At 46.3% G+C, this 24,979-nt stretch overlaps 1 protein-coding gene across 6 annotated transcripts in view; it reads left to right on the top strand.

Moving 5' to 3' along the window:
* The first annotated feature begins 2,918 nt into the window (after positions 1-2,918).
* The window catches only part of UNK (unk zinc finger), a 44,980-nt gene continuing 22,919 nt past the window's right edge, over positions 2,919-24,979 (top strand). For all 6 annotated transcript variants that reach the window (XM_085077776.1, XM_085077779.1, XM_085077780.1 and 3 more), the window contains exons 1-5: positions 2,919-3,125; positions 21,205-21,414; positions 22,897-23,073; positions 23,516-23,646; positions 23,756-23,891. In XM_085077776.1, the coding sequence (XP_084933902.1) occupies positions 3,028-3,125; positions 21,205-21,414; positions 22,897-23,073; positions 23,516-23,646; positions 23,756-23,891 (752 nt within the window). In that variant the 5' untranslated portion in view covers positions 2,919-3,027. The remainder of the gene's footprint in view (positions 3,126-21,204; positions 21,415-22,896; positions 23,074-23,515; positions 23,647-23,755; positions 23,892-24,979) is intronic.

Genomic DNA, 24,979 nt, shown 5'->3' on the forward strand with positions numbered 1-24,979 from the left:
TCGCACGGGAAGGGGTCTGGCAGCGCCGCCGGCATTTCCTGCCCGGGTTTCTCGTTCCAGCTGCCAAGGAATGGTTGTCACGGGACTCGGACTCGCAGTGGGCAGCAGGGCTGGGATGTGACTGCCCCAAGTCAGAGCCTGACCTTTGGCCCTGGGAAGGGAGCAGTCAGGAGTTGGGGCTCAGCCCCTCTACGCTGCCATTCCCCAAATCCCGCGGGCCCTGGGGGTCACCTTCATCCCTAAAGCGAATCACAAAGTTTCATTGCAAGTAGAAATCTCGAATCCAAGCTCCCTGATGGTACCATCTTAGCATTTATCTTCCTAAGATAAATAACAATTCAATTTTAAAAACTTGTCTTTTGGGGAAAGCTGCTGCCTTAATTTATACCTTGGTTTATATCACTATTTTAGTGTATTTGCAGTGACTGTGGAGGCAGGTCCCTGCCCCCACGGGAAGGCTCCCAGGATCAAGAAGAACAGGTCCCAAATGCCCCGCAGTTGTAGCACGTAGGGTATGCAGGGAACACAAACAGACGCTCCCCAAGGCGTCCGTGAGCTTCCCAAAGCGCAGCGCAGCTGGAATCACCCACTCTGTGTGAAGATGTGCATCCTCACGCTCTGGGGTCAGCCCTGGCGTGGTGGGAAAAGCCAGGATGGAGCTTGGAACGTCGGGAACATGTCAGGAGTGTGTCCTGCTCATCCACCCGCTCGGCCACTCAAGCAAACCGTGGTGTGACAGGGCTGTCACATGTGCCCAGGCTGGGACTGCCCGAGGGATGTTGTCTCCCCTGCATCTCCCCTGCCTCTGGTCCTCGTTTTCAGGTTCATTTTCTCTCTTCCAAAAGGAAATGTTAATTATTTATCAGAGGCAAAAAGCTGTGTATCCACAGAGTGGCTTGGGAGGGATAGGTAAACACTCACTGCGTTGGTTTGGAAAATGGAGAGGGAAGAATTCCCCTTTCGTCTGAGTTGTTGACGCTTAGGAAAATGAAAATTAGGAACTGGTTCTGGTGGTAACACCTTTTAATACTTTTGATTTGTTACTCGTAAAAGCTTACTGTGCTGTCACTAATGCCAGGAGAAACTTTGTTACCAGGAGTTCAGAGGCTCCTTAATTATTTCCTCCTCCATGTTTTCATAGCAATGGCTATTTGCACTTCTAATTTTGGAGGTACTTTAGATTTTTTGCTCTCCTAAAGCCTGGAGAAAAGCCATGTGTCCTCTGGGGTGGAGCAGGGTGAGGGACAGGTGTACACACAGAAGCTGAGGAGAGCAAACCAGCACACCTTAGCAAAGGTGGGAGTAAATGCAGCCTGGGCACATCACCTGGAGCGTCCTCAATGTTTCCCCATCGCTTGGCAGGCAGTGTGTCAAGGTGTGAAACAAAACTGGAAGAGGATACAGTGTCAGCACCAGGTTGTAGAGTAAACATCAGCCACCAGGGATTGGAAGCTGTTGTATCTGAATCCTGCTGGACAAAGTGAAGGTCGGTGGCGTTTTCAGTGTGATTCCTCAATAATTCAATGGGTTTTCCAGCAGGTTCATGGCTGACAGTGGCTCTGGGCTGGGTGTACAGGTGTGTGTGGAGAACCACACTGAAACACCTGCACAGGTATTGACTTAGGAAAAGTCCTGCTTGACCAGGAGCTCCATAATTACAGTGCTCCAGCTTCCTGTGGAGGATGGTTAGATGAATAAGAAGGTATTGATATCCTGTGACTTATTCCTGCAAATGCCTGGGAATAAGCTACTAAATCACCCCAGGACAGGCCTCCCTGCAGCAGATGCTAAATCAGTGTAAAAGGGAATTTAAAAAGTGATTTCCCCCCTCAAACCAGCTGCATAGACCAGGCCTAAAGTTTATTATTAACGCTGCTCGCCCCGCGTGTGCTGGCAGAGGTAAAAAAGGTGTTTGCCCGATAAATCCTGTGTGCCCTTTCCCACAGCGCTGGAGATCCCCGCGCCAGGAACGGTCCTGTGCGGAGCCCAAGAGATCAAAGTCCTATTAAAAGAAACTCGTATCATTTCCTCCCCTGGGAGAGAAGTTAATTGGTGGAGGAAGCGCTCCACATGGGAATTCGGCCGATTCCTTGGACACGGCTCCTTCGGGGGGGGTTTTCTCCCAGGGGAGCACGGGGAGCCCTTGCTCCGGTGTCCCAGCAGCCAGGTGCCATTCGTGTCACCTGCTCCCAGGTAGGTTCTCCACGCGCTCGCTGGGCCTTCCTCCTCCTCTTCCTCCTCCTCCTCCTCTCCCTCCTCCTCCTCGGGCCGCAGTGCTATTCCCGGGCACTTCCTGCACGGCGTTGTCCCGTGGGTGGGGAGGGCCGCGGAGCGATGAGCGATGCCAGCACTAAAATAAGCCTCTGGCCGCGCTCCCGCGTCCACGCTCAGCCCCTGAGGCAGAGGAAGAGGGGGGGAGGAAGGAAGTGAGGCCGCCTGACACAAATAACTCCCGGCCCCTCACCGGCCCCCCGGCCCGGCCTGCCCCGCTGCCGTGCCAGCCTGCCCGGAGGGGCTGAGCCGAGCGGCCTGTGTCCCTTCAGGGCCGGGGTCCCCCTCGGGGCTCGGTGCCATCCTGTGTCTCGCTGCTCACCCCGGGGGATTGGTGTCCCCCCGGGTCACCGTGTGCCTCCCGGCGCTCGGGTCCCGCGGGGTCGGTGCCGTTCCCGGGCTCGGTGCTCCCCGGGCCCGATCCCGCCCCACCGCCGGGGGGCGCCCCGCCGCGCCGCCCCCGCCGCCCCGCGCACTACACCTCCCGTCGCGCCCCGCGCGACAGGAAGCGCGGAGGCCGCGCCGCCGCGGGGCGCCTCTGGGAGTTGTAGTCCCGCCGGCCGGAAGCCGCCGCCCGCCGCGTCCCGGGCTGGCGGACGGCGCGCGCGCGGCGGGACTACAAGTCCCACCCCGCCCCGCGCGCCACCGGGGCGGCAATGGCGGCGGCGGCGCCTGCGCGCGGCGCCCTCCGTGCGGACCGCGCAGAGTGAATAATAAAGGTCTCCTCGGCGGCGGCGGCGGCGGAAGGCGGGAGGCATGTCCAAGGGCCCGGTGGCGGGCGGCCCCGCCGCGGCCGGGCCGGCGAGCGCCGCCAGCGCGCTGCAGGCGCAGCCGGAGAAGCCGCAGCACTACACGTACGTAAAGCCGGGAGCTTCCCCGCCGCCGCCCGCCCGCCCGCGCGCCAACACGCGCCTGACGTCAGCGTGCGGCGCGCGCGGGGGCGCGCGGGGGGACGCGCGGGCACCGGCTGGAACCGGCCTGGGCCGGCGCGGGCCGGGGGGGGCGGGGGGAGAGGGAGGGGCGGGGGATGAGCGACCCTCACCCCCCCCCGCGGCCCCCGTGATGCACCGGGGCCGCCGCGCCTCCCCCGGGGCTGAGGGACCCCCGGACCCCCGGGTGACACCCCCGGACCCCGGGTGACACCGCCGCCCGGGCTGGGGTCCATCCCCGTGTGTGAGGGACCCCCGGGCGACAGCCCCGATCCGTTAGCCGGGGGCTGAGGGGACTCGCGGGTGACATCCCTGGTCCCTCCCCCGTGGTGTCGGTGCACCGCCGGGCCCTGTGGTGACACCCCCGCCTGGGGTGGGGATCCCTTCCCCGGGATGTGAGGGGACCCTGGACCCTCGGGTGACACCCCACCCGGGGAGGGGTCTGTCAGGGGACCCCTGGACCCCCAGCCCCGATCCCTGCCCAGAGCAGGGTCCCTCCCCCCGGCTGTCACTCGTGTGGTGGTGCTGCTCTGGGGGTTGAGGTGAGCTGTCACCCAGGGCTGTCACCCCCTGCTTCATCCCCTGGGGCTTTCTCGGCACCTGTGGAGGGAGGTGTGAGGTGAGGAGACATCCCCAGCTTCTCGGCCTCGGTGGTTGGCGATGGAGGCTCCAGCAGGTCCCTCTCGGGACAGGTGGCTTTGGGAATGCCACACGTGTGTGGAATGTCCCCCTTGGAAGTGTCACACCAAAATCTGGATGGATTTGCCCCATTCCTGCTTTTCCTTACACCGTGCAGGTGCGATCTGTCTGTGCAGGGAGCACCATTGCTTTCTGTCACCTCCATCCCTGGAGATGCTCCCTCAGGGGATGCTTGTTGCTGAATGTGTGTTTCCTACCCAAAAAATACCACTTCACTGCGTTATCCCAAGGAAACACAACCTGTCGGAGCTGTGCAGAGTTGGCCTGTGATGAGTTGTTGGAGGTTGTGGTGATGATATTCCTATCCCTTTGTGTGATAGGGATAACGGATTGGGAGTGAATGTTATTTTTGTGAGGGGCTGGCGATGGATGGGTATGGATGGAAATAGGTCATGTGTTCCCTGTCCTTAAAAGAGAACAGTTTGGGACTGTTCCTTGTGGACGAAATATTTGTGCCGAGCCGTTTGCCCTTATCATTTTAGGGTGTTGTCCTACAAATACCCTACAAATACCCGTATCTCTGGCTTGTGTCGATGCCCCCACCCAAAGTGAGACGTGTGCTTTTAATTTCCATTTTCATAAAGTTTGTGGTGGACTTCCCTGTGAAGTGGAGACTGAGATACCTGGAGTAAAAAGTGCTTTGAGGGATTCACAGTCCTGGATCCGTACAACCTGTGTGCCTGCTGTTGGGATCACAGGCTTCCTGCCATCCCCTTCCTTCAGGCTGTTGGGAATACTATGGCAGAGTGAGGACTTCTAGGTTTTATTGTCATGGTGAAGATGCTGTCATGATCTTTAGGGATCTGGCAAGCCACAGTCTAGTAGGTTGCATAGTTTTCTGGTGTGGTCTAGAAGTTTGACAGCTTTATGGGGGAAATGGGCATGGCAGAGTCTGCTGGGAATGTTGTTGTAGGGAAAAAGAGGGAGCAGGAGCTGCCTGTAGAGGTGAAGTGACACCTGTGATGGAGAAAGAATCAGTCAAAAGCCAGAGAGGAAACAAGGTGAGGTGGAGAAAGTGTGAGTACACTGGATGGAGGAAGATGAAGATAACTTGGCCAAGCATGACCATGGAAACAACGATGTCAAGGATTAGGAAAAATAGAAGAAAGACTTCAAAGAAACGGGAGGAGACTGGGGAAGAGGAGGGAAATGGGACAGCGTGGAACAAAGCTGGTGGTGCAATTAGCTTCTTTCCAGAGGGCAAAACTTGTGTTTTGAAGATGGATGCTAAAAATACTTCAGTGAAAACACTTGCAGAGGAGCTGAATAACCATAAGTGAAGGATGGGTTTGGGGGCTGCTGAGTGCTGACAGCGGGATGTGAGCCATCCTTTGGAAGTCTAGGATGTGTACACTGGGTCACTTCAGACTGTAAACCTCCTCCTGATAACATATGGGAACTTATTTGGTGGTCGCTCATGTGAACAAGTTGTACGTTGTCAAAATGTAAATATTTTCTTCCTTTTTTTTTTCCCCCTTAAATACAGTTTGTTTCCATAAAATGACATGAAGGTTACAAGTTGTAAACTCAAGTAAGCTTAATTATCTGCATACTTTGCTGTTCCCTGGGGACAGGCAATCTGGTGCTGGGGATCTCTCAGAAAGTTTTGGTTGTATTTGTGAGGAAACGTTCCAATTTTTTCTGTATTAATTGTGGATTTCTAAACTCTTGGTGTTACTTGCATGAGATTTTTCAGCTACTTTGGACTGCAGTTCTTCTGTCAGGAAGCCTTTATTTTACATGAACAGCAAAAGAAAATGTGGGAAAAAATAGAGCTGATGATGCTGCCTCACACCTTTGGCACTGTTTGCTAGCAGAAGAGGCCAAACTCCCGTGATTTGTGTCCTTTGGTAGCAGTTGTAGTGTGCAGCTGGATATTCCTGGAGACAAGTCCCTGGTAGATGCCAAACTTTCCTGTTTAATTATGGATGGCGTGCTCCTTGTCTGGGGATCTGGTATTCCATTTGTAGAGCCCGAGTGAGTAACAAAATCCTCCACGGCTGCTGTTGTGTTCTCCCTGGGTTGCTGGATTAGATGTGGCTGTTTGCTATGATCCTGTGGCTCCTGCAGCAGGATGAGACCAGCATATTCCCGGGAACAAAGGGGTGAGACAGGCTCCTTCCTGGGATCAGCTGGGGGTGATGTGCTCTGCAGGGGCTGGGTTGGAAATGCTTTGGGTAGGCTGTGTCAAACCTCAGCTGAGGATTGGCTTCGCAGCGTTTCTGTGCTCTGTCTGGCACGTTATTTCTGCAGGTGCCTCTGTCTTTAATGTGTATCTACACACGGAGAGCTTGAATTGGAAGAAACTGAAAGCAAGTGCTCGGCTACTGTAGCTGAAGGTACAGGGGTGCTCTGGGGTAATTCTGGGTACAATTTGTCTGTTCGGCTGCTGCCGGCGTGGTTTCAGTCAGACTGGATGCCTTAATTGTGAATTGTAAAGATTGTTTCCACTGCTTGGGTGTTTATTGATCTGGCAGAATTTAGATAAGTGAAAGTGGAGCAGCCTTTTGTTCACTGTGCATTCACCTGAAAGTCAGACAGTTTAATAACTCTGCAGGAAAGCAAACGTTCGGGTGGAGATAAATTAACCCATTTAATAAAAAACAAAGAGTCCCTTCAGTCTGGTGCATTCAGAGAACACAGGCTCAGAAGCGGGGTTGAAAATACTCTGATTTAGGTGATAAAACTCTTTGGGACACAGATTTGTTGTGCATAACCCAAGTCATTGCTGCTCATGACATTTCTCTAGAGTGTGCCCACCTTAAATATGAGCAGCAGCCTTGGGAGTGACCTTCAGGATTTTGTGTCCCAACAGGCTGTACCCTCCCTTGAGTTCTGGGTGAGATGCCTGGGAGCACATCCTGTCCTCCTTTGCACTGCATCAAGATAAGCTTTGTGATTATGCCTTTGCAGCATCAGAGGCAAAAAAACTTGCCTATCCTTTTGCACGAGGAGAGGGATTGTGGGAAATTCCTGGAGGATTAGTACCCTGTAAGTCGTGCTGGAGCTGCATCCACATGGCTGGTTGGGCTGTCTGCTGCCTTGTGCTCACCCAAGCTTTGTCTTGCAACCATTCTGGTGCCATTTAGGCATGGAAGGACCAGAGCACTCGAGTGAAGGACATTGTAAATGGACATGAAAATGGAGCTGGTGCAATACTTTGGCTATAGCTGAAATCTGAGACATTCTTGTATCTGCATTGTGCCTTGCCTGGTGGTTTCGTGGCTTTAAATAGGAACTCACATTAGGACAGTGATGGAAACATGGGTGAAGAAGAAGTAAAAATACCAAGATCACACGTGTGCTTATTTAAAGTCTTATTTATCTCAAAATCATGCGTGTGAATTCTTACTCAAAACCAAGAGCACTCAAAAACGCACCTCGGAGCACTCATTGTAGCAGAGACTAATCCTTATCTCCTTATCAGTCTATGGTGTCTCACCACTGGCAGAGCAAACACGACATGTCTGATCTCAAAGGTGCAGACTGAGTGTCTTGTGGGAAGAAAACCAAAAACCAGATGTGTAGCTAACAATTTTTCAGAGTTGCTGTTTGCTCTTCCAGGGCCTGTAACATTTGCCTGCACTGTCTGTTAGATCATGCATTTGATGTGCTAGAGTTGGGTGGTCTTCACACCCTACTGGATGGGTTGAGGCTTTGGAAATTGTTATTTTAAGAGTCCTGATGGTTTAAAAAGAACACAAAAGCTTTCTGAAAACAAACTGCTGCCCTAATTCTGCTTTGGTTTTACTGGTGATAACCCTTAGATCAATAAGCTGATATGGACTTACACAAAAAAATAGAAACTAGCCTTGCTCTTTAAACAAAAAAAAACCCTCAACAAAACAAAACATAAAACTAAACAAAGAAAAGATATGCCAAAATAAACCAGAGAACAAGAACAACTAAAAGAAACCCAGGTGTTTCTAGGTTTCAGATTTGATAATACCTTTGGAGAAAGCACAGAATATGTATAATATATTATATTATTATTGTACTGCATACAATGTAAGGTAATACCCTTAGGAAAGCACAGAATGAGTCAATAGTTCCAAACCTGGGACTTACCAGTGGTCTACTACATCATTACCTGTAAATGTCATCAGGGAAGTAGAAGCTGGTTATTATTGCAATTTTTTAAGTCTGTGTGAACTTCACTGAATGCAAGTCCACTGCCAGCTGTTATTAGGAAGTGTGAATAGTTACAGGAAGTTGGAAATATAAAGTGTTGGAGTGTGAACAGGAAGAGCTGCCTTCACTGTATTCTCTCACCACCTAACACATGGGCTGAAAACAACATTTTGGATTTTATGGTTGCAAGGCTCCAGTTCAAGAGAGGGGCTGGCAAGGGGCATTCAGGCCCAATCTGTGCCCCAAATCTCTTGGGGCAAAAAGGGGTTTCTCCCTTGTGTTGAAGTGGGGCTGGAGCTGTGGTTTCCTTGCTGCATTTCCACTTCTTGAGTACTTCTGGATATCATTCTGACAGGGAATTCGCATATGGATAACTGCTCTAGAGGTGTCATATCAATATTTTGCAGAGCGAAAAAATTCGTGTACTGCTGTGATGTTTTCAGAATGAGTTTTGGTCTGGCAAGGTTTGGTGTTTCAAAAATCCAAAACTCTGTGAAAGAGGAGAGGGATTCAGTGCTGCAGAATTGTTCCAATGTGGAAGATGGTTCTTTAATTTTTAATTTAATAAAAAGTATTATGTTGATGGTTATACATTGCTTACATTAGCACATAGGATAGCTTGTTTTTCAGCATGGGAGGCAAAATTAAAGTTAATAATTTGTCAAGAAAATCTAGGACTTGGTGATTCTGTGGGTCCCTTCCAATTCCATTTATTCTATGATCCTAAGAACCTCAGAGCTTAGAGTTTCCCATTATACCATTTTTTCTCATTTTGTAAGTCTGTGTATTGTCTAGTATTTTTTATATCGTGTGGCTTTATTTTAAGGAAGATTCTGTTGGAATTCAGCATTTTATTGTCTTTAGATCTATTCTTCCTCCAAAATAAGATTTTATTAACTTCTAGGAGCAGCTGAAACACTCAGCCTTCTTGTTCCAAAGGGTCTGACCAGTGTCCTCAGGAAAATCTTCCCGCAGTGCATTCCAGCATCCCTGCCTGGCTGCCTGCTGGATGTCCCTGCCCCTGTGACAGTGTGGCAGGAGGGAATGTGTCAGGACATCAGTTAATCACACTTATTGTGTGGCATATTAGCATGAGCTGTCACTGGGGACTGTGTTAATGCACCCAGCTGAGCCTGGGCAGGGACATGGCCCTTCTGTGGTCCCTGTTCAAGGAGCTGTCATTTCCGAGACAGGAGCAAAATAAAGAGGCAATAATATCTTTAATTGCTGTGTTGAGGCTCGTGAGAACCTGCTTGTCAGGACATGAAGAGCCACATTCACTTTCAGAGGATGCTGAGGTGGTGTTTTGTTCCTTCCATTAACTTTCTGCTTTTAAAAACGTCATAAATCTTTTTGAAAGCATCAGCAATGGGCTGAAAGAGGTGGTGAGAAGTTGCCTAGTCCATCCCTTTGCCTGACAGAAACACATCAGTTTAGCTAAGATTTTTTTTTTTTGTCTAATTGTCATTGATTTTTAATATTGTGTCAGTTTCCTCTTTAAAAACTCTGTAAACTAGATTTTGGTGAAATTGTGAATTATAAGAGGGAGTCAATCACAGCAGTTTCCCTCTTATAAAGAATTTATATACACTATAAACTTTCTGTAACGTTCAGCACATCACTTGCAAATCAGGTACAGAGCTGTTGCTGAAAGCTGTGTGTGCACAGAGCCAGCCAGCAATTCCCCCACAGCGTCCCAAATTAATGGGTGGTCACGTGCCAGCAGGCTGTGGAGCAAGTGCTATTTCTTAGCTACCTTCTTTCCCCTCTAATTTATTGAGAGAGAGTTTGTCTTTTATATCAGGGCATCAAAAATACAGAGCCTCAGCAGAAGGGTGCACAGGGAGATGTTAAAGGCTTGTACCTTCCCAAACCCCTCCTAGTGATGACAGCCAATTTAGATGCTTGTGATGATTTTCTCAGCAATGTCTTGTCTTGTGTATTTTGATCAGCGCTTGATGCAGTTAATACCAGCTTGACATTTGAAATATCAGTTGGAATGAATGTTCCCTTGAAGTGAATACCAACAATTCCTTCTCTCCTTAGCTCTGGTGCAGGCTGGAGTCTGACTCACAGACCCTCACCCTGCTCCAGTGTTCATTCAGGTTTACGAGGTGATTGTTACAACAAGGAAAGTTCTAGGTTTTGTTTGAAAGAAATGTTTTAATTAATTTGAAGTGCTAAAGTGCAGTGGTGGCAATAAAAGAGCCTGATCGCTAAAATGCTCAATACTGGTCTGATTCTTATCTGTTGTTAAAAGTCAGAGACATTTAATTGAATGGAGTTGTCAGAACAGTGGTAGAAAAACTTGAACCGAATTTGTGGTCAGACAAGAAGAATCTGAGACTATCCCTAGCTATCTGTTGGTCAAAATGGCAAATCCATTTTGGCAGAGCATATACTGCCTTCCTAAGACTGATGGCACGCTTAAGTGCAGCTAAGAAATTAGGGTGGGATGGCTTTTTATCATGGTATGCCTAGAATTTATTTGGACTAACATGCAGTCATGGCCATCTGGAAAGGGAATTAGTGTTTTGAAACTTCTGGGTGAACTTGGAACTAGAATTTGGGAGTTGGAACTGGATGATTTCTAAGGTCCTTTCCAACCCAGGCCATTCTATGATTTTACAAATATCTTCAAAAACTTGAATTAAAGTCAGTATTATTTGCTATCCTTTGTCTTGGGCATGTCACCACAGCTCAAAAAAAAGCTGTCAGTCCACACCCAGTGTGCTCAGAGGTGGTTTTTTTTCTCCTCTAAAGTTTTCAATAGACTGTGAATTTTCATTGATGGCACTTGACTGTTCCTGTCATAGCAGAAACACAAGCAGCAGATGCCTCAGGACAACTGTGCAGCTTTACAGCAACAACCAGCAAAATATTGTTCACACATTTAAAATATCATGAGAGTGCCACCAGATTATTTATGTATTGATTATTCCAAGTGAGAAGCTGTGGCATCGCCTGGGGTTTGCCTGCTTTCCCTTGGAGGAGGGCTGATGTCAACGTGCAGAGGTGCTTCTTTGGGCATCAGAGTGTGTAGGACTTCTATTCAGAGGTGCTCCTGCCTTGTGGAGTGTTGAAAGAGTCCACTGGGCCACAGCAGGCGCAGATGAAGTCTGATTTGAGTGCTGAGCGGAAAAGAAAATCGATTGAATGGCTGACATTGATTCTTCAAAATCAGCCAGTAAGGGTTGGCTTTTATCTGTGTGTGCTGGCACATGTGTTGGGGATGCAGGTTCATGCTTGTTAGATAATCACCGTGTTTTGTTTCAGACTCACAGCAGAAAATGTCTGTTCACAAATGAAAGCTTTTCCAAAGAGGCTGCTGCAAATCTGGTTGGTGTTTAACCTGAGAAGAAGCAGATGCTGTTTCATTTCCAATGTAGGTTGGGCAGGGGGAGAGCACCACAGGGCTGTCATGTCATGTGGAGGTTTGCTTGTCTGGTTTTGGTCCTGTGTAAATCCAGCCCTTCAAACAGCTCATGTTCTGTCTTAAGACCGTTGTGAGGTGGGGCTGCAGTTGATCTATGAGCTGTCTGTGAAATCAGGAGGGTCTTGGTGTGGCCAGGAGAAGAAAGGCTACTGTGCTCTATTTCCAGAGCACCTCTTGTGAGACGAGATGTTGAGGCTTAGCTGGCTAAAAATGCTCCTAACACTCTGCAGCTGAAAGCCTGAGCTGTGGAATGGCTTGTATGGAAATAATATTTTTCTGAATTGGCCATTATGAATTCTTGCATGTGGGATGTTTTGTTTTAGGGAACTAGCAGAGTGAGTAACACAAGTTTTCAAACAGCCCAGCCCTGTTCCCAGCCTTGCCTGGTGTTTCTACAGTTGTAAGCCCTGGGTAGGCTTTGTTAGTGCTTGAATTGGTAGTGAGAGAAATACAATGCAAAGCAAAAAATTTACTGGAAGCTGGAAATTTTAATTTTTATAGCACAGGACTTAAGAGTGCTATTCAGACTTTAATTTGTTGTACCAAATATGTGTTAACCCCACTCAGGCTCTACCTTTCTGAGACTACAAACACACTGGGATGAAGAGGCATCATCTATCCCATCCATAAGAGATAGCATAATATAAGTTAATATATGAGTTAATATAAGAGAGAAAATTTATCTAGCTATAAACGGAATAAATGACCATAATAGATAAGTCTGGGGGTGGATGTTTTAGTGAAGTAATTAGCAGTAAAATATTTAACTGCTCATATTTAAGCACATGTTGATATATTGTGCTGACAATTCAAGTAGGTACAGACCTTCAGCAGTGTGCAGCTGTCTGCATGCAGAGAGCTCCAGTGTTTTCCCTGCAACAGGCTCAACCCACGTCGCTGAAAAATAATTATTTCCATATGATCCTGTTTGCAGAGACTCAGCACTTACACAGGTGCCGTTGGGAAGGATTAATGACAACTAAATTGTTTGTGGAGCAAAAACCAGCCCAGAGAGGGCTGAGGGTTGTCTCAATTGGGGTGATCCACGTTTGAAAACAGGGAAATGTGCTTTAGGCACAGTTGACATAAACTAACGGTGTCAGATTGCAAATAATGTCATTTAAACTTGGAGAAATGGGCTGTGTGTTTAAAACATTGCATGAGCTGCCTAAATATTGAGTTAATTTTGAGGTCATGTCTAATACATATTCATGGCCAAGTAATTTGGGAAAAAGGAGAACTAACTCAAGGAAATGTAAATGTAAGCTCAAGGCTTTATGCAGAATTCTGGATCTTGGTGAATGGCTTTTAAGGAAATGCCTCTGAAATGTAGTGCCATTAAGTGTTTGCCTTTGCCAGTGCCTGGATTGTCCTAATTAAAAAGGTGAAAGCTCTGTGTAAACAAACACTTGTGTTTGAAATCGTTTTTATTGGTGGGACTTGGTTATATACATTTCATGGTCTGCTGATGCAACAAGTGCTTGCTTTAGAAAGGCAGCCCGCCGCCAAAAAATGACTCAAATTACTTTATTTGTCGAGTTTTGAGTGATACAACTCGAGGGATGCCAAGCAAAGGGAGGCACAGCTCCCAGGAAGTCTGAGCAAGAACCTCTTCTCTGACACCCACAGCCAGGAACACAGTTGTGACTCGTGGAGCTCACGTCTTGGCTGCTCACAGATGTGATAAATGTTCATTTTATTGACTTAACTCCGGCTTGAAAGCCTTGATTTTCCTTCCTCATCAGGACAGTGTTGGTGAGCTTAGCTGCAGCATGGCATTTCTCTCCAAACAAAGCCATTTTTGCTACAATTGTGGAAACCAAACAATGTTTTGCCTGAAGCTGGTGCAAATCTGTCTTCCCATGATGGGCTGGCACCACTCCGTAGTGCCTCTCTGTTTTCCCTTCGTTTTTCAGTGTAGACAAGGCACAACTGTTTGCCTGACTTTTTCCTTTTAATTGAAAAATGTCCTGATCGTTTCTGATAGTTGCCAACAAGTGTTATTTTTAGCCTGAACTTCTGCAGTCACTCAGTTATCTATGAAGTATTGGTAGTACATAATTCATTCGTCGCGGCTGAAATGAATTCGCTGTGTTCTTGTCCACCCCGTGATCTCCTTTGAAATCCAGAAATGGAGCTCCAGTAAGGATCAGGTTACTCTTGAATATGCCTATTGTGCATTTTGGTGTGTTATCCCCAGTTTTCTGTAATCTGGCAGTTGGTATTTTACCTTCTACATTACATGCTCTGCATTTCCATTTACTTGGGAGCATCCAGCTCGACTTTGCTTGTTAAATCATTCAGATGTCTAGAAAAGGAAGACTTGAGTGCTGCTTACCTATTTCTGCAGCAAAAACTGGCAGAGCCATGGGTTATGGATGTGAGCAGTTGTCATTTTGATCACTGAGGTACACAATGACTTAAATGAAGTCCTAAAACAAAAAACCTCAACGACCAACCCAACCCAACTTCATGCATCTGTAATAAGTCTCTCCAGCTCTCACTTTCTTTATTTGCCCTTAGACTGACATTATTGTCAGGCTCTAATGGAGGAGGGGAAATCTAACAGCTTTAAAATCACACACTGCTGTCTGCTGTGTGACCTTTTTCCAGTTGATGGTTCAATTTATTTAGGTGATAAAGAAAACACTGAGGCATGTGAAGTCTATCTTCTTGACAGATGTGAACTTACTGAAACTTTTTCCTCATCCTTTTCTCCTTCCCCACATTCATGGTCAGCCTTTTGTTTTTATAAAGTGATCCATATATTTTTCTTTGAGATTTCAATGCTTTCTAATCCTTCCAAGGTTTACAGAGCTGCACCTGGCTGCTGAGGGTGTGGAAAGGCAGATGGGACTGATGGTTGGGGAGATGTCCTGAGAGAGATGTTTGACTTTTGTGCCAAGTGGCGCACGGTGTATGCAAAAGGATTGGTGTGAAGTGTGAGGGCTTGGTTAGGTCTATGAAGTTATTTTTATAAATACCATTAAGTGTGAAAAAGGGGAAATATCCAGTATTGTTGAGTCATAGTGGCTGATAGACCTCATCTAGTGGGTGGCATCCCTGCCCATCACAAGGGGTTGGAAATAGAAGATCTTTAAGGTCCCTTCCAACCCAAACCATTCCCTGACACAGATTACTGGTAGAACCTGATCAGAATTTTTCCTGAAATTATGATTAAAACTTTCAGGATTGCTTCCAAAAGTGTTTGTTATTGTTTCATACTCAACAGTGATTCATATGAGGCTCTGTTTCAATATTAGATTACATCTGCCAGTCAGTAAAAAATATTTATTGAAGCAGACTTAACTTCTGCTCTTACTTTAGAAAGATGCTAGACGTTACAGAGTAGTAAACCACCAGGCTGCTGGTGGTCTGCAGCTGCTGGTTCAGGGATTTGCTCAACTTCTGCCACCCCTAGAAACAAGGAGCTACAACTCCCATGAAGTTGGATTGACTGTTTCACATCTTTCCTCCTAAATTCCAAGAAATCTTGAGAGTTGAAGGTTCTGCTCCCTGCCAGGAAGCTTAGCATTGAAATAGCAGCATTTTTTAAGACATTGTGCGAGTGCTGGTGTCAAACTCTTCAAATTATTTTGGAACAATCCTATCCTTCAACTCCCTGTTTTTTTCCTCACTTATTCTGAAACACTTCTCTTGCCCCAAGAGCAAAAACTCCTGAGCAATGTCAGAGCTGCATATCATGGGTTTTCCCTATCAGTAATATGTTAAACGAAAGGTGTGTTAGTAGGATTTTTATTGAGTATCCTGTTGGAATAAGTAGATTCTGTCATGCACCACTGACTCATTTCAATTGGAATACCACAGTTCAGTAAAAGAAAATAATTGAGTCATGGGTTTCTTACTTAAAGTGTGTCTGATATCATCTTTTGCAATAAAATTTTATGAGGGTGAAATGAATTTAGAGGGCTGATTTAATATGGACAGCTCTTTTCCTCTTGTGTTGGGGTGGCTTTCTGAGCTTAAGAAGAAAATAGCAATTTGGAAAATACTTCCAAAAGATAAGCGTTATTAAATTAGAAATATCAATATCTATAGTTAGATATTTTCTCCTGGGTTTTGCAATGCTGTCTACTGAGCAGACAGTCTGTTGGATAAGCACACCCTGGTTTGCTCCAGATAATTTCATCTCTGTTAGCTCAAACCAGTAATTTAAATTTTTAAGTGAGGCTGGTGGGTTTTATATATATTTAAATCTTTTTTTCTTTCCTAACCTGAATTAGGGAACCTTTCTGCATCCTGCTGTCTGGACAGATCAGTGCCACTCAGAGCTTCCAGAAAAGGAAAGCTGATGAGCAGCTGAGAGCAGTGACCTCTCAGTCAGACAGCATTTTTCAGGAAGGATGTGAACTGGGACCACCTGAAGAGGTCCATGGCCTCACGGAGTCCGGTGTGAAACAGCAGGACATGACTGATATAAAAATACCAGCAAACGTCCCCAGCATTCCCATGTACTTTAGTGCCAGTGAAATGGCATTTTTGCCAGTGTGATACTTGGAGAGCAGACAGACACGACTAAAATAAATGGTAATGGCAGAAGAGCATTTTCTCCCTGATACCAAAAGTCTTATCATGAACTTAAGACTTGGTTTGGAGAAAAAACCAGAACAAAACACCCCAAACCAAACCCCAAGACAAAACACCCAACCTAAAAGTTAATTTGTAGATTTCTTGTTAGATTTGCCTCTGTGGGCTCTTTTGGACGGTGGCTGAGAATCTCTATACAGCCCTGAGCTAGTAATTTCTAATATAATAAACAGAAGTGCCCACACCAGGCTGGATTTACAGTCATGACCCAGGGCTGGGCTGCCTTGGTTGATTTGTTGTGCTGCAGGGATGGAGCTGCAGTGCCCTGAGTGAGGAGCTGCTGGAAACGTGCTGGTGGTTTACACTGGTGTGACACCAGCCAGGCAGTGCTGGTCCAACCTCTGGGCACAGAGCTGTGCTGAGGTGCCCCAGCACCGTCTCAGGGGTGTAAACACACCCCCACCCGGGTGTGGAATGTAGATGGTGCTGCTCTTAGATCTCACTACTGCCCTACATTTGCAGACTGTGTCCTAGTCTGGATTAGCCAAACAATTATCTAAGGGTTTGCTCCCTGGTGCTGTTCTGCTGCAGAAGGTTCAGGTCCTGTTTGTGAGTCTCCCTTTGGGCCTGAGAGGGATTTTGGCAGAAAGGGGGTTCACCTGGGAGAGCAAGAAGGGCTGCAAAGGAGAGGAGCTCATCTTGGGACCTATGTAAAGATCTCAAACAGTGCAGGGGGTGTTGAGAGCAAAGCAGAGCCTGGCTTTGCATCACAGAAGCCACAACAGTTTGGCGGAGTTGCTTTTAATCTTTTCATTTCCTTGCTCCTCAGTATTTTTTCTCTCCCCAGTCCTCCTGATCCCTCTGTTACAAAGCAGAGACTCTGTCTTGGCATCAGTGTGCATCTTCCAGTGATTTCTGGGAGCTTTGGGTTAAGGCTTTTATGAGGAATTTGGAGCTCAGCTGTGCATTAGCAGCACATTTTCCTGGATTGAGCTCATTCCATTGCATGTGTGACTTGGGTCAAGTTTGACAGGAAGCTGCAGCCCTGGAAGCAGGATGGATGCAGGAATCCCCTCGTACTGAGCTGCTTGAGCACACCAGTGTGAACCAGAAAAGCTGCAGAAAAATGAGAGATTTCTGCACCAGCAGGCAAGGAGGGGACATGGCTGCATTTGTGGAGGGTAAAAATGAAGCTTCTGGCTTAGGAGTTTCTTTTAGGTTAGAATTTCTTCTTGGATGCTCTTTGGTTTTCTGCCTCCTTCTTTCTAGGTTTAGCTTTGTTTTTCCTTCCACTGCTCCACTCATCTTTTTCCCTGCAGCTCCCAGAGCAGGTTCCTGCTCCATTCCTCCAGGGCAGAGTGGAACTCCTGCAATTCCAAGCTGCAGAAGTAAACAAACACTTGCTGCCCTGCCCTGGAGAGTCGAGCTGCTGCTGGCAATTAAAGACAGTGAGCTGCTCCCCACTAGTGTAAATTATTACAGAATAATCACTGCCCCATCCCTCATCCCAGAGGAAGTAGAATTTCAGCAAAGTAGCACTAGGGTTTTTCCCAATGCTTTGCTGCTTCTGTCAGTCTCTGGGAGTTCCTAAAACTACTCCAAGAACCTATCCTCTTGTTTTCCTAGAGAAAAAAACTTTCATTTCCAGTAGCGTCCATCCTGTTTGACAGCAAGTTCAGCTCAGCCTGGGGACTTTGATCTGCATTGTTCTAGCCAGTCTTGTCCTATTTGTTTAGAATTGCATTTGTCTTTGTTTACTAGGGCTCATAAATGATAACATTTCCTCCAGGAATTTGGGTGTTGCTGTTGATGTTAATGTTGTATCAGAAGGCAGTGCCATGTGCTTTCCACTTTTAAAAAATTATATGAGTTTCAAAATATGATAAATACATACTTTTTTTTCCAAAATAAATATGGAAGTAGCTCCAATATAAGATAAGAGTAATAATTCTTCTGCCCCTCATGTGAGGGCTGTAGAGTTTCCTGAGAGGAGTTGAGAAATGCAAGTTATCGTTGCTGGATTTCCTCTTCCTGTACAGACACAGCGTTTGGCTGACACGCTGTGAAATGTGTACCAGTTATCAACATGTCTTCAGCGTTGAGGGTCGTTCAAAAATTCCTTTTTTCAGCTGTTCTGGAAAAAAAAAATTACAGAGACCATTGACACCAGAAGGATCTGTCATGACAGTGTTCTCTGTGTTTTGTTTAGAGCCTTTGCAAAGAGGCTCCTGAAATATTAATGGCTTTCTGCTTTGTGAGACATCACATTGTGGTGGTGCAGGCTCTGTATCCTCTCTGTGTTCCCAAAACACATGTGGTTTAGATGCCTTTTATATATTTTAATACAAAGTGGCTGGTTGAGTGGTCTGTGTTCTCCCAGAGGAGCTGAAACTCACTTCATGGATCAAGAAAATAAAGGGCTGTAAGGCAATTTACCATTCAGGCTATTGTGGAGGAGGGTGATTTAAAACGTTGTAGTGGCTTGGAAAAAAGGAAAACCCAAAGCAGTGATTGAAAGGCTTGAAATGACTGAGTTAATGTGACAACTGTCCTTTCCTCACTTGGGTCTGTGGCAGAGGTGATTGTGCACAGTTAATGTCAGAGGAGCTCAGTGGTACCTGTTTGCAGGACTTGCTTTGAAATGAAGAGTGAGACATCATTTATTTAATAGAGAGCATTAAAGAATGACTTTCTGATGAAGCAAGTTAGGTGTTAAACACTTTTCAGGTGAACCATTTACTTATGTAATTATCTCTCGTTTACATTATAATAAATGTTTCTCCAGGGAGTTTAGACAATCATGAAATGCAATTAATTTTCAAATGCTCTTCAGCAACAATTGAGACACTAGAGACAGAAATCCCTAGTCAGTGTGTACATTTTCAAACTTCCCTGCTAAAGGGAAGCAGTTTCAGCTCAGCTGATCATGCAGGTGTTAATTCCAGGATTTTAAAGTGTTTCATTTGGGCATATCAGTGCAAGTCTGGAGAGCTGGGCTCAATACCCAGGTTGTGTAAACCTGGTATCTCCCCTTAGTTTGCAGAGCATTGAGGAGGTTCAGGATGCTGTTCCTGAATTTAAGCCCAGAGCTGGGTGAGGATGGAGGAGTTAAATTGCTCATGGTTTCTGTCTGGGATTCCAGTTGCTGTGTGATACTGGCCAGGGCTTGTAACCAGCTGTGTTGCAGTTTGTCCATGTGGAAGATGGGAGTAACACAAGTCTCATGTCTCTAAGGTGTGCATGGAGATGGGTGAGTGGAAGTGAGGCTGGTGAATGTATCATCTGTGGACAGCAGTCTGAGCCTCGTCCTGCTTAAGGTTACTTAATTCACTTTCTAACCAAAGTGTTCTTACAGTCATTTTTGTTCCGAGTCTTCCTAGTGTGCTGATAACATAAAATAGTCTGTGGAATTCCACCTTCTACAACTGCTTGGTCCAACAGCTTAGAAAGCTTTTCAAGAATGGATGAATTTACTGCAGCCTTCAGTTGCCAGATGAATTGCTGCTGAGGCTGGAGTAGGGATCTCCATTTGAATGGAGCTGGATTTTTTAAAGTGAAAAGGAGCAAGGAGATGTTGTTAGCCCTTACCTACACCAAGCAGACCTGTTTCTGCAGCTGGCTCTGGTTTTTCTGCTGTTAAGCCTTGGGCCCCAGTGCAGATTCTGTTCCAGCCATCCTGGATTGCAGGGGACAGATGGGCTTGAGTAGAGAAGGGCTTACAGCAGCTGCAGAGGCTTCCAGCCCTGGGCGTTTGCAGATCCCAAGCAGTGGAACCTGCAAATCTCACGTATTTAGAGGTTGAAGAAGAGGAAGAGCTTTTATCCTTTCATGCTTGCAGAATCCTATGTAGGAAAGCTCTTGCCACTGATACTCTCTCTTCATAGCAAACAAATAAAACCACTCTGGTTGAATTTGTGCATTTTCCTGAGGCTTTCTCTTCAACTGGGGTAAAGAGGAAAGGAGGCTTTATTTACAGATGTTGCTTTCAGAATGAGCCTAGCACGGTGGTAGTATCTGTAAATACATCTTTGGGCATCAGACATCTTTCCATTTATTTAGAAACAGGAGCTAAAGATTGTCTGACATGGGAATGAATGCTGAACAAATTCTTACACTCCTTTTCATTGCCTCGGAGTACATACGCAGTTTAAAATGAGTCGGAATCTGCTGTTATATCACCCTGTTGCTTCCAGCAGAATACTCACATTTTTATTCTGACCTACAAATCTTGGTCCTCGCTGTTTACACTGACCTCTAAACATAAGAGACCAGAATGCTCTGGGTTTTCTGCCTTGTTCCTGGATGTGTTTCCGAGACTGAACCTGGTGGGATTTGGGTGTGAGCTCCTGGAGCTGTTTGGGTGTTCCCTGTAAATACAGGGCAGCCCGTGGGTTTCAGCAGCGTGGATTTTGTAAGCACCTACACACAGATCACAGTCAGATCATTATGTTGATCTAAACCATTTTGTAATCCTCTACAATCTGGGTTTAGAGACTGTTATTAGTGTCACAAATAAAAGCTTGTGACTTCTTTAGTTCTCGGGATAAAAGAAGCCATGTACTTTCAGGGAATTACATGTTAAAATTAAAGCACCATAAACGTGTGGGAGTTTGAGGGTAGTTATCCCACTTTTCAAGACTGACCCCTGAATTCACACAATTGCAAGAGGAATTGATTAATTTTTATTTCATAGTTGATCATGTAGTCTGAGAAAGCAGAGCTAAACTAGGAGGATAAGTCATGAAAGAGTCTTTTAAAAATCTTTCTTCCTTAGTAACTTGAAGCTTTAAACGTGGCTCAAAGAAGTGTATTTTGTTTGAGTTTTTTTTCTGTTGTTTTTTTTTTAACTGAGCATATAGGAAGCAGACCCCTTTTTGCCCAGATAGGTCACAGTTTTAGAAATGGATAGAAAGATACTTAAAGAGTTTTATTTTCTCACAAACCGTTTCCTAAGCTCACGAAAAGCCTCTTCAAAACGATCCCTTACAGAAAGCGATTTCAGCTCTTGTTACATTCCTGTGTGTAATGGATATCTTGCCATTACAAACAGCAGCAGCTCCCAGCCTCCATCCTGGGAGGGAAGCAGGGCGGGTGTGGGAAGGACAGCCGACATCTCCGTGATGGATGCAGCTCTGCGGGATGACTTTGTCCCAGCCCAGCATCCCTGTGCTGACACCCCTCTTGCTGCAGGTACCTGAAGGAGTTCCGCACGGAGCAGTGCCCTCTCTTCGTGCAGCACAAGTGCACTCAGCACCGGCCCTACACCTGCTTCCACTGGCACTTTGTCAACCAGCGCCGGCGCAGGTCCATCCGCCGCCGCGACGGCACCTTCAACTACAGCCCCGACATCTACTGCACCAAGTACGACGAGACCACGGGGATCTGCCCCGAAGGAGATGAGTGAGTAAAGGCTGCACCCTGCTCTTCAGGCATATTAGGCTTTTGGGATCAGGCCAGGTGATGATTCCAGCTGGTTCTTGTGGAGATGAGGCAAGTCAGCAGTAAAGCAGCTTTGTCACATACGTAACGTGAGACCGGATGTAAAATCTGGAGTAGCAGCCCATGTGCTCCAGGCCTGCTGCAGAGACAGCACTGAGGGGGACTTAGATGGGAATTCAGCTCTTGGAAACTCACTGTCCTTGTGAGCCTGGGCATCTTCAGCAAAGCTGAGGTGGGAAAAACAGCTTAGTGACACATGGGTTCAGAGACACTGTGTTTTCTAAGTCCTGACTCGAAGCTCTTACTCACTAGCAGCGTAACTTAGTGTTTCACAGACTGAAGAAAGAGGAGGAGCTTTGTCCTCCACTCTGCCTCCTGAGTTATCTCTCCCAGCTTTTTAAATTGTATCATCTTATTTTGTCTTCCTGAACTTTTAAGAAGCCAGTAGAGAACCAAGAGGTACCCAGAAGAAGGCAAAGTGAGAAAGAGTTTGGGTTTTTTGGGTGTTCTCCCCCCATGTATGACTGCATTAAGTTTAACTGGGTCAAAACCACAAATGTTTCTCCTGTGCATGTGGCAGCCCCTAGCAATTGAGGGGTTAACCCAGTAATTATAACTTTAGCCATGTGACAGATATGGGATAAATAGTGTAGCCAAACTGTGGTCAAATATGGAGAGTGTTTTATAGACAGATGCTGTAAAAAGATGGAATTCCAGTTCCCTTTTGTGGTGCCAGTATAAACATACAAAAATGCTATTTATTGGCAAAACGGTATTTTTTTTTCAACTCGATTAAGTAAAGTTTTTGTGACTACAGCAGAATGGAATAGTCCCTCAGGCCTGAGGCTTCAGTTTGAATACTTTCTTCCTTGTTAGAAGAGATCTGGAAGGAGCTGGAAATGGGATGTTTGTGGGCTTTGGCTTCTAGATCACTGGTATCAAGCAGATACCTGGCTCACACAGTGAATGAAAGCTGTTGTCATCTAGGAACCTTTGCTAATTTGTATTTTTAGCTTGATGCTGCAATATCTGAACTTTGCCCATTCCATCTTGTTACTTTTCTGTTTTATTTCTCAGTGTAGGCTGTTATTCTGCCTAGGAGGGGAAACAAAACACGAGTTAAAATGGTGGTGTTATAATTGTCCTTCCTTGTCCTGTGTCCTTGCTCTTTTCCAGATCCCTGGCAGCCACTCATCCGGAATAATAAGGTGTTGCTGGATTAATAATCCAGTTCTCTTTTAGGGTGGGAAACTCTTATATCCTGTGCAGTGACAGGCTGGGGGCTCTCTGAAGTGTTGGAAGGCACAGCATAAGAGAATGGGCAGAATTAGCAAAGGTGGTATCAACTGCAGCATCTTCTATCAGCAAAGTGTCTTCTGCTAGGGTTGAATCCCTCATCTTGGTGACTAAATTTTGTCTGGTGCTCCCCTCTTCCTTCCTCAGGTGTCCCTTCTTGCATAGAACTACTGGAGACACGGAGAGGAGGTATCACTTGCGCTACTACAAAACTGGAATCTGCATCCACGAGACAGACTCCAAGGGAAACTGCACCAAGAATGGAGTCCACTGCGCCTTCGCCCATGGGCCCCACGACCTGCGCTCGCCCGTGTATGACATCAGGTTAGTAGAGCTTGGGGCTCCTGGGAAAAGGTCATTTCTTGTACCCAAATGAAAAGGGAGGTGATGAAAAAGGTAATTTCTAGACCCGAGTGAAGAGTGAGATGATTGAAGGACAGTGCTGCTTCAGCCTGAAATGAAGCGATGGCGAGATATTGCTTCCTAATATGGCAAATGTAGAAAACCTCCAGGGAGGATTCTCAAAATGGGGGAAGGGATCACACTTTGGAATCTGATGGAAGGGGTCAAAACAGTGCATCTGGAATTCTCAGGGAATGATGATTTTTTTTTATTGCAGTTGCTGTTCAGCTAAAGATGTTCTGCCAAAACATGCATGGCTGAAATGCAACCACTTAGCAAATGCTCCAGTATGTCAGTTTTTATACACATTTATCTGACTCTTCCTCTGCTCAGTCTGTTTGTTCATTTAACTCTGTCCCTGAAGAGAGCTTCAGGCGATGGAGGCTTTACAGAATGGTCAGACAACATCTGAAGGAGGCATCGAGGGTCAGTCTGCAGTCGCTGCCAGCCATGCCATGATAGAGAAAATACTCAGCGAGGAGCCAAGGTGGCAAGGTGAGTGTCACTGAGAGTCTGTGGGGCTGGGAAAGTTGCTCATGTCAAAAACTTTTCTGTAGTAAATATAGATCATGGTCATCTCTATTAACTGGGGTTTTTTTTGCAGATACAACGTATGTGTTGGGAAATTACAAGACAGAGCAATGTAAGAAACCCCCCCGGCTCTGTCGCCAGGGTTATGCCTGTCCCTACTACCACAATAGCAAAGACAGAAGAAGAAGTCCAAGAAAACACAAATACAGGTACTGTGGTCCTGGATATTCTACTTCCCAGCTGAGTGGTGCAGTGTATTGGGAATCTGTGGTGAGGGAGGCAGGATTTTGACCACTAGATAGTTGTTTCCCCATATCATGTACTGAGAGATGTGATGAACTGTTATTTCTTCCTAGCAGAAAGATGACAAACTAAACAAGGAGTTTTCCTGTATCTACTAACCACTACTATAATAAATTAATTGTTAAATCATGTTACAACTCTGATTTCATAGCAAAGAGAACGTGTCTGGCTTTCCCTTACCATATAAACTACTTTAGAAAGCAGTTCAGGGAAGAGAAAACAAAAGAAAGCTTTAATCCCCATCTAGAAACAAACTCGCTCAACAGTGTTTTCATGGTAAAGAATTCAGAATCATCAGGCTGCTTGTTGTGAGTGCCTGGTGATGGGGATCATGAGGAGGGACTGTAGCTGGACATGCATTCCTAACCAGCTGCTAAAGGCTCTGCTTTTGAGGCACTGGGGTGTTCTGTCACTCAGCTGTCGCTGGATTTTTCAGCTTGCTGTGTCTCCCTGAGCGCATTTCATCCAAATTATAGGCCCTCATTTCCTCCAACACAACAGAGCTTTTGTTGTGGTCTCAGTGGGGCTTTTCCTTAGTTCCTTTTTGAAAAACGTAGGAGCAGACCAGAAAGCCAGGAGAGAAAATAGCAGGGATGTTCTCTCTTCTCTTCCCCACCCCCAACATTCACAGAAATTTTTGAATTGGCACTGAAATTCTGTATTTAAAAAAAAACCAGAAATCAAAGGAATTTTAATCCCAACACTTTAAGGAGAAATAGAGCCACTAGGACAATATTCAGGCTGCAGCTGTATGCTTTCTACCCCTGCCTGGGCCCTTTGGGAAGAAGTGAAAGCTTCTCTGCTCCTGCTCTCCACTCCTGTGTTTTCCCCACCCCAGCTGATGTGGCTGTGCTGGTGCTGCTATCTGCTTCCCTCTGCTGTTGTTTGAGGGAATGGTTAAGAGCATAAAGAGCAGGGGAAGTAGGTCACGGCAAAAATTCAGATCTGGGAAAAGGAACCGTTCCTGGCTGGGAGAAAGAAAACGGACTTGCCT

The sequence above is a fragment of the Lichenostomus cassidix genome, chromosome 18 (genome assembly GCF_008360975.1).
Source record: "Lichenostomus cassidix isolate B80296 chromosome 18, HeHo_3.0, whole genome shotgun sequence".
Classification (NCBI taxonomy): Eukaryota; Metazoa; Chordata; class Aves; order Passeriformes; family Meliphagidae; genus Lichenostomus; species Lichenostomus cassidix.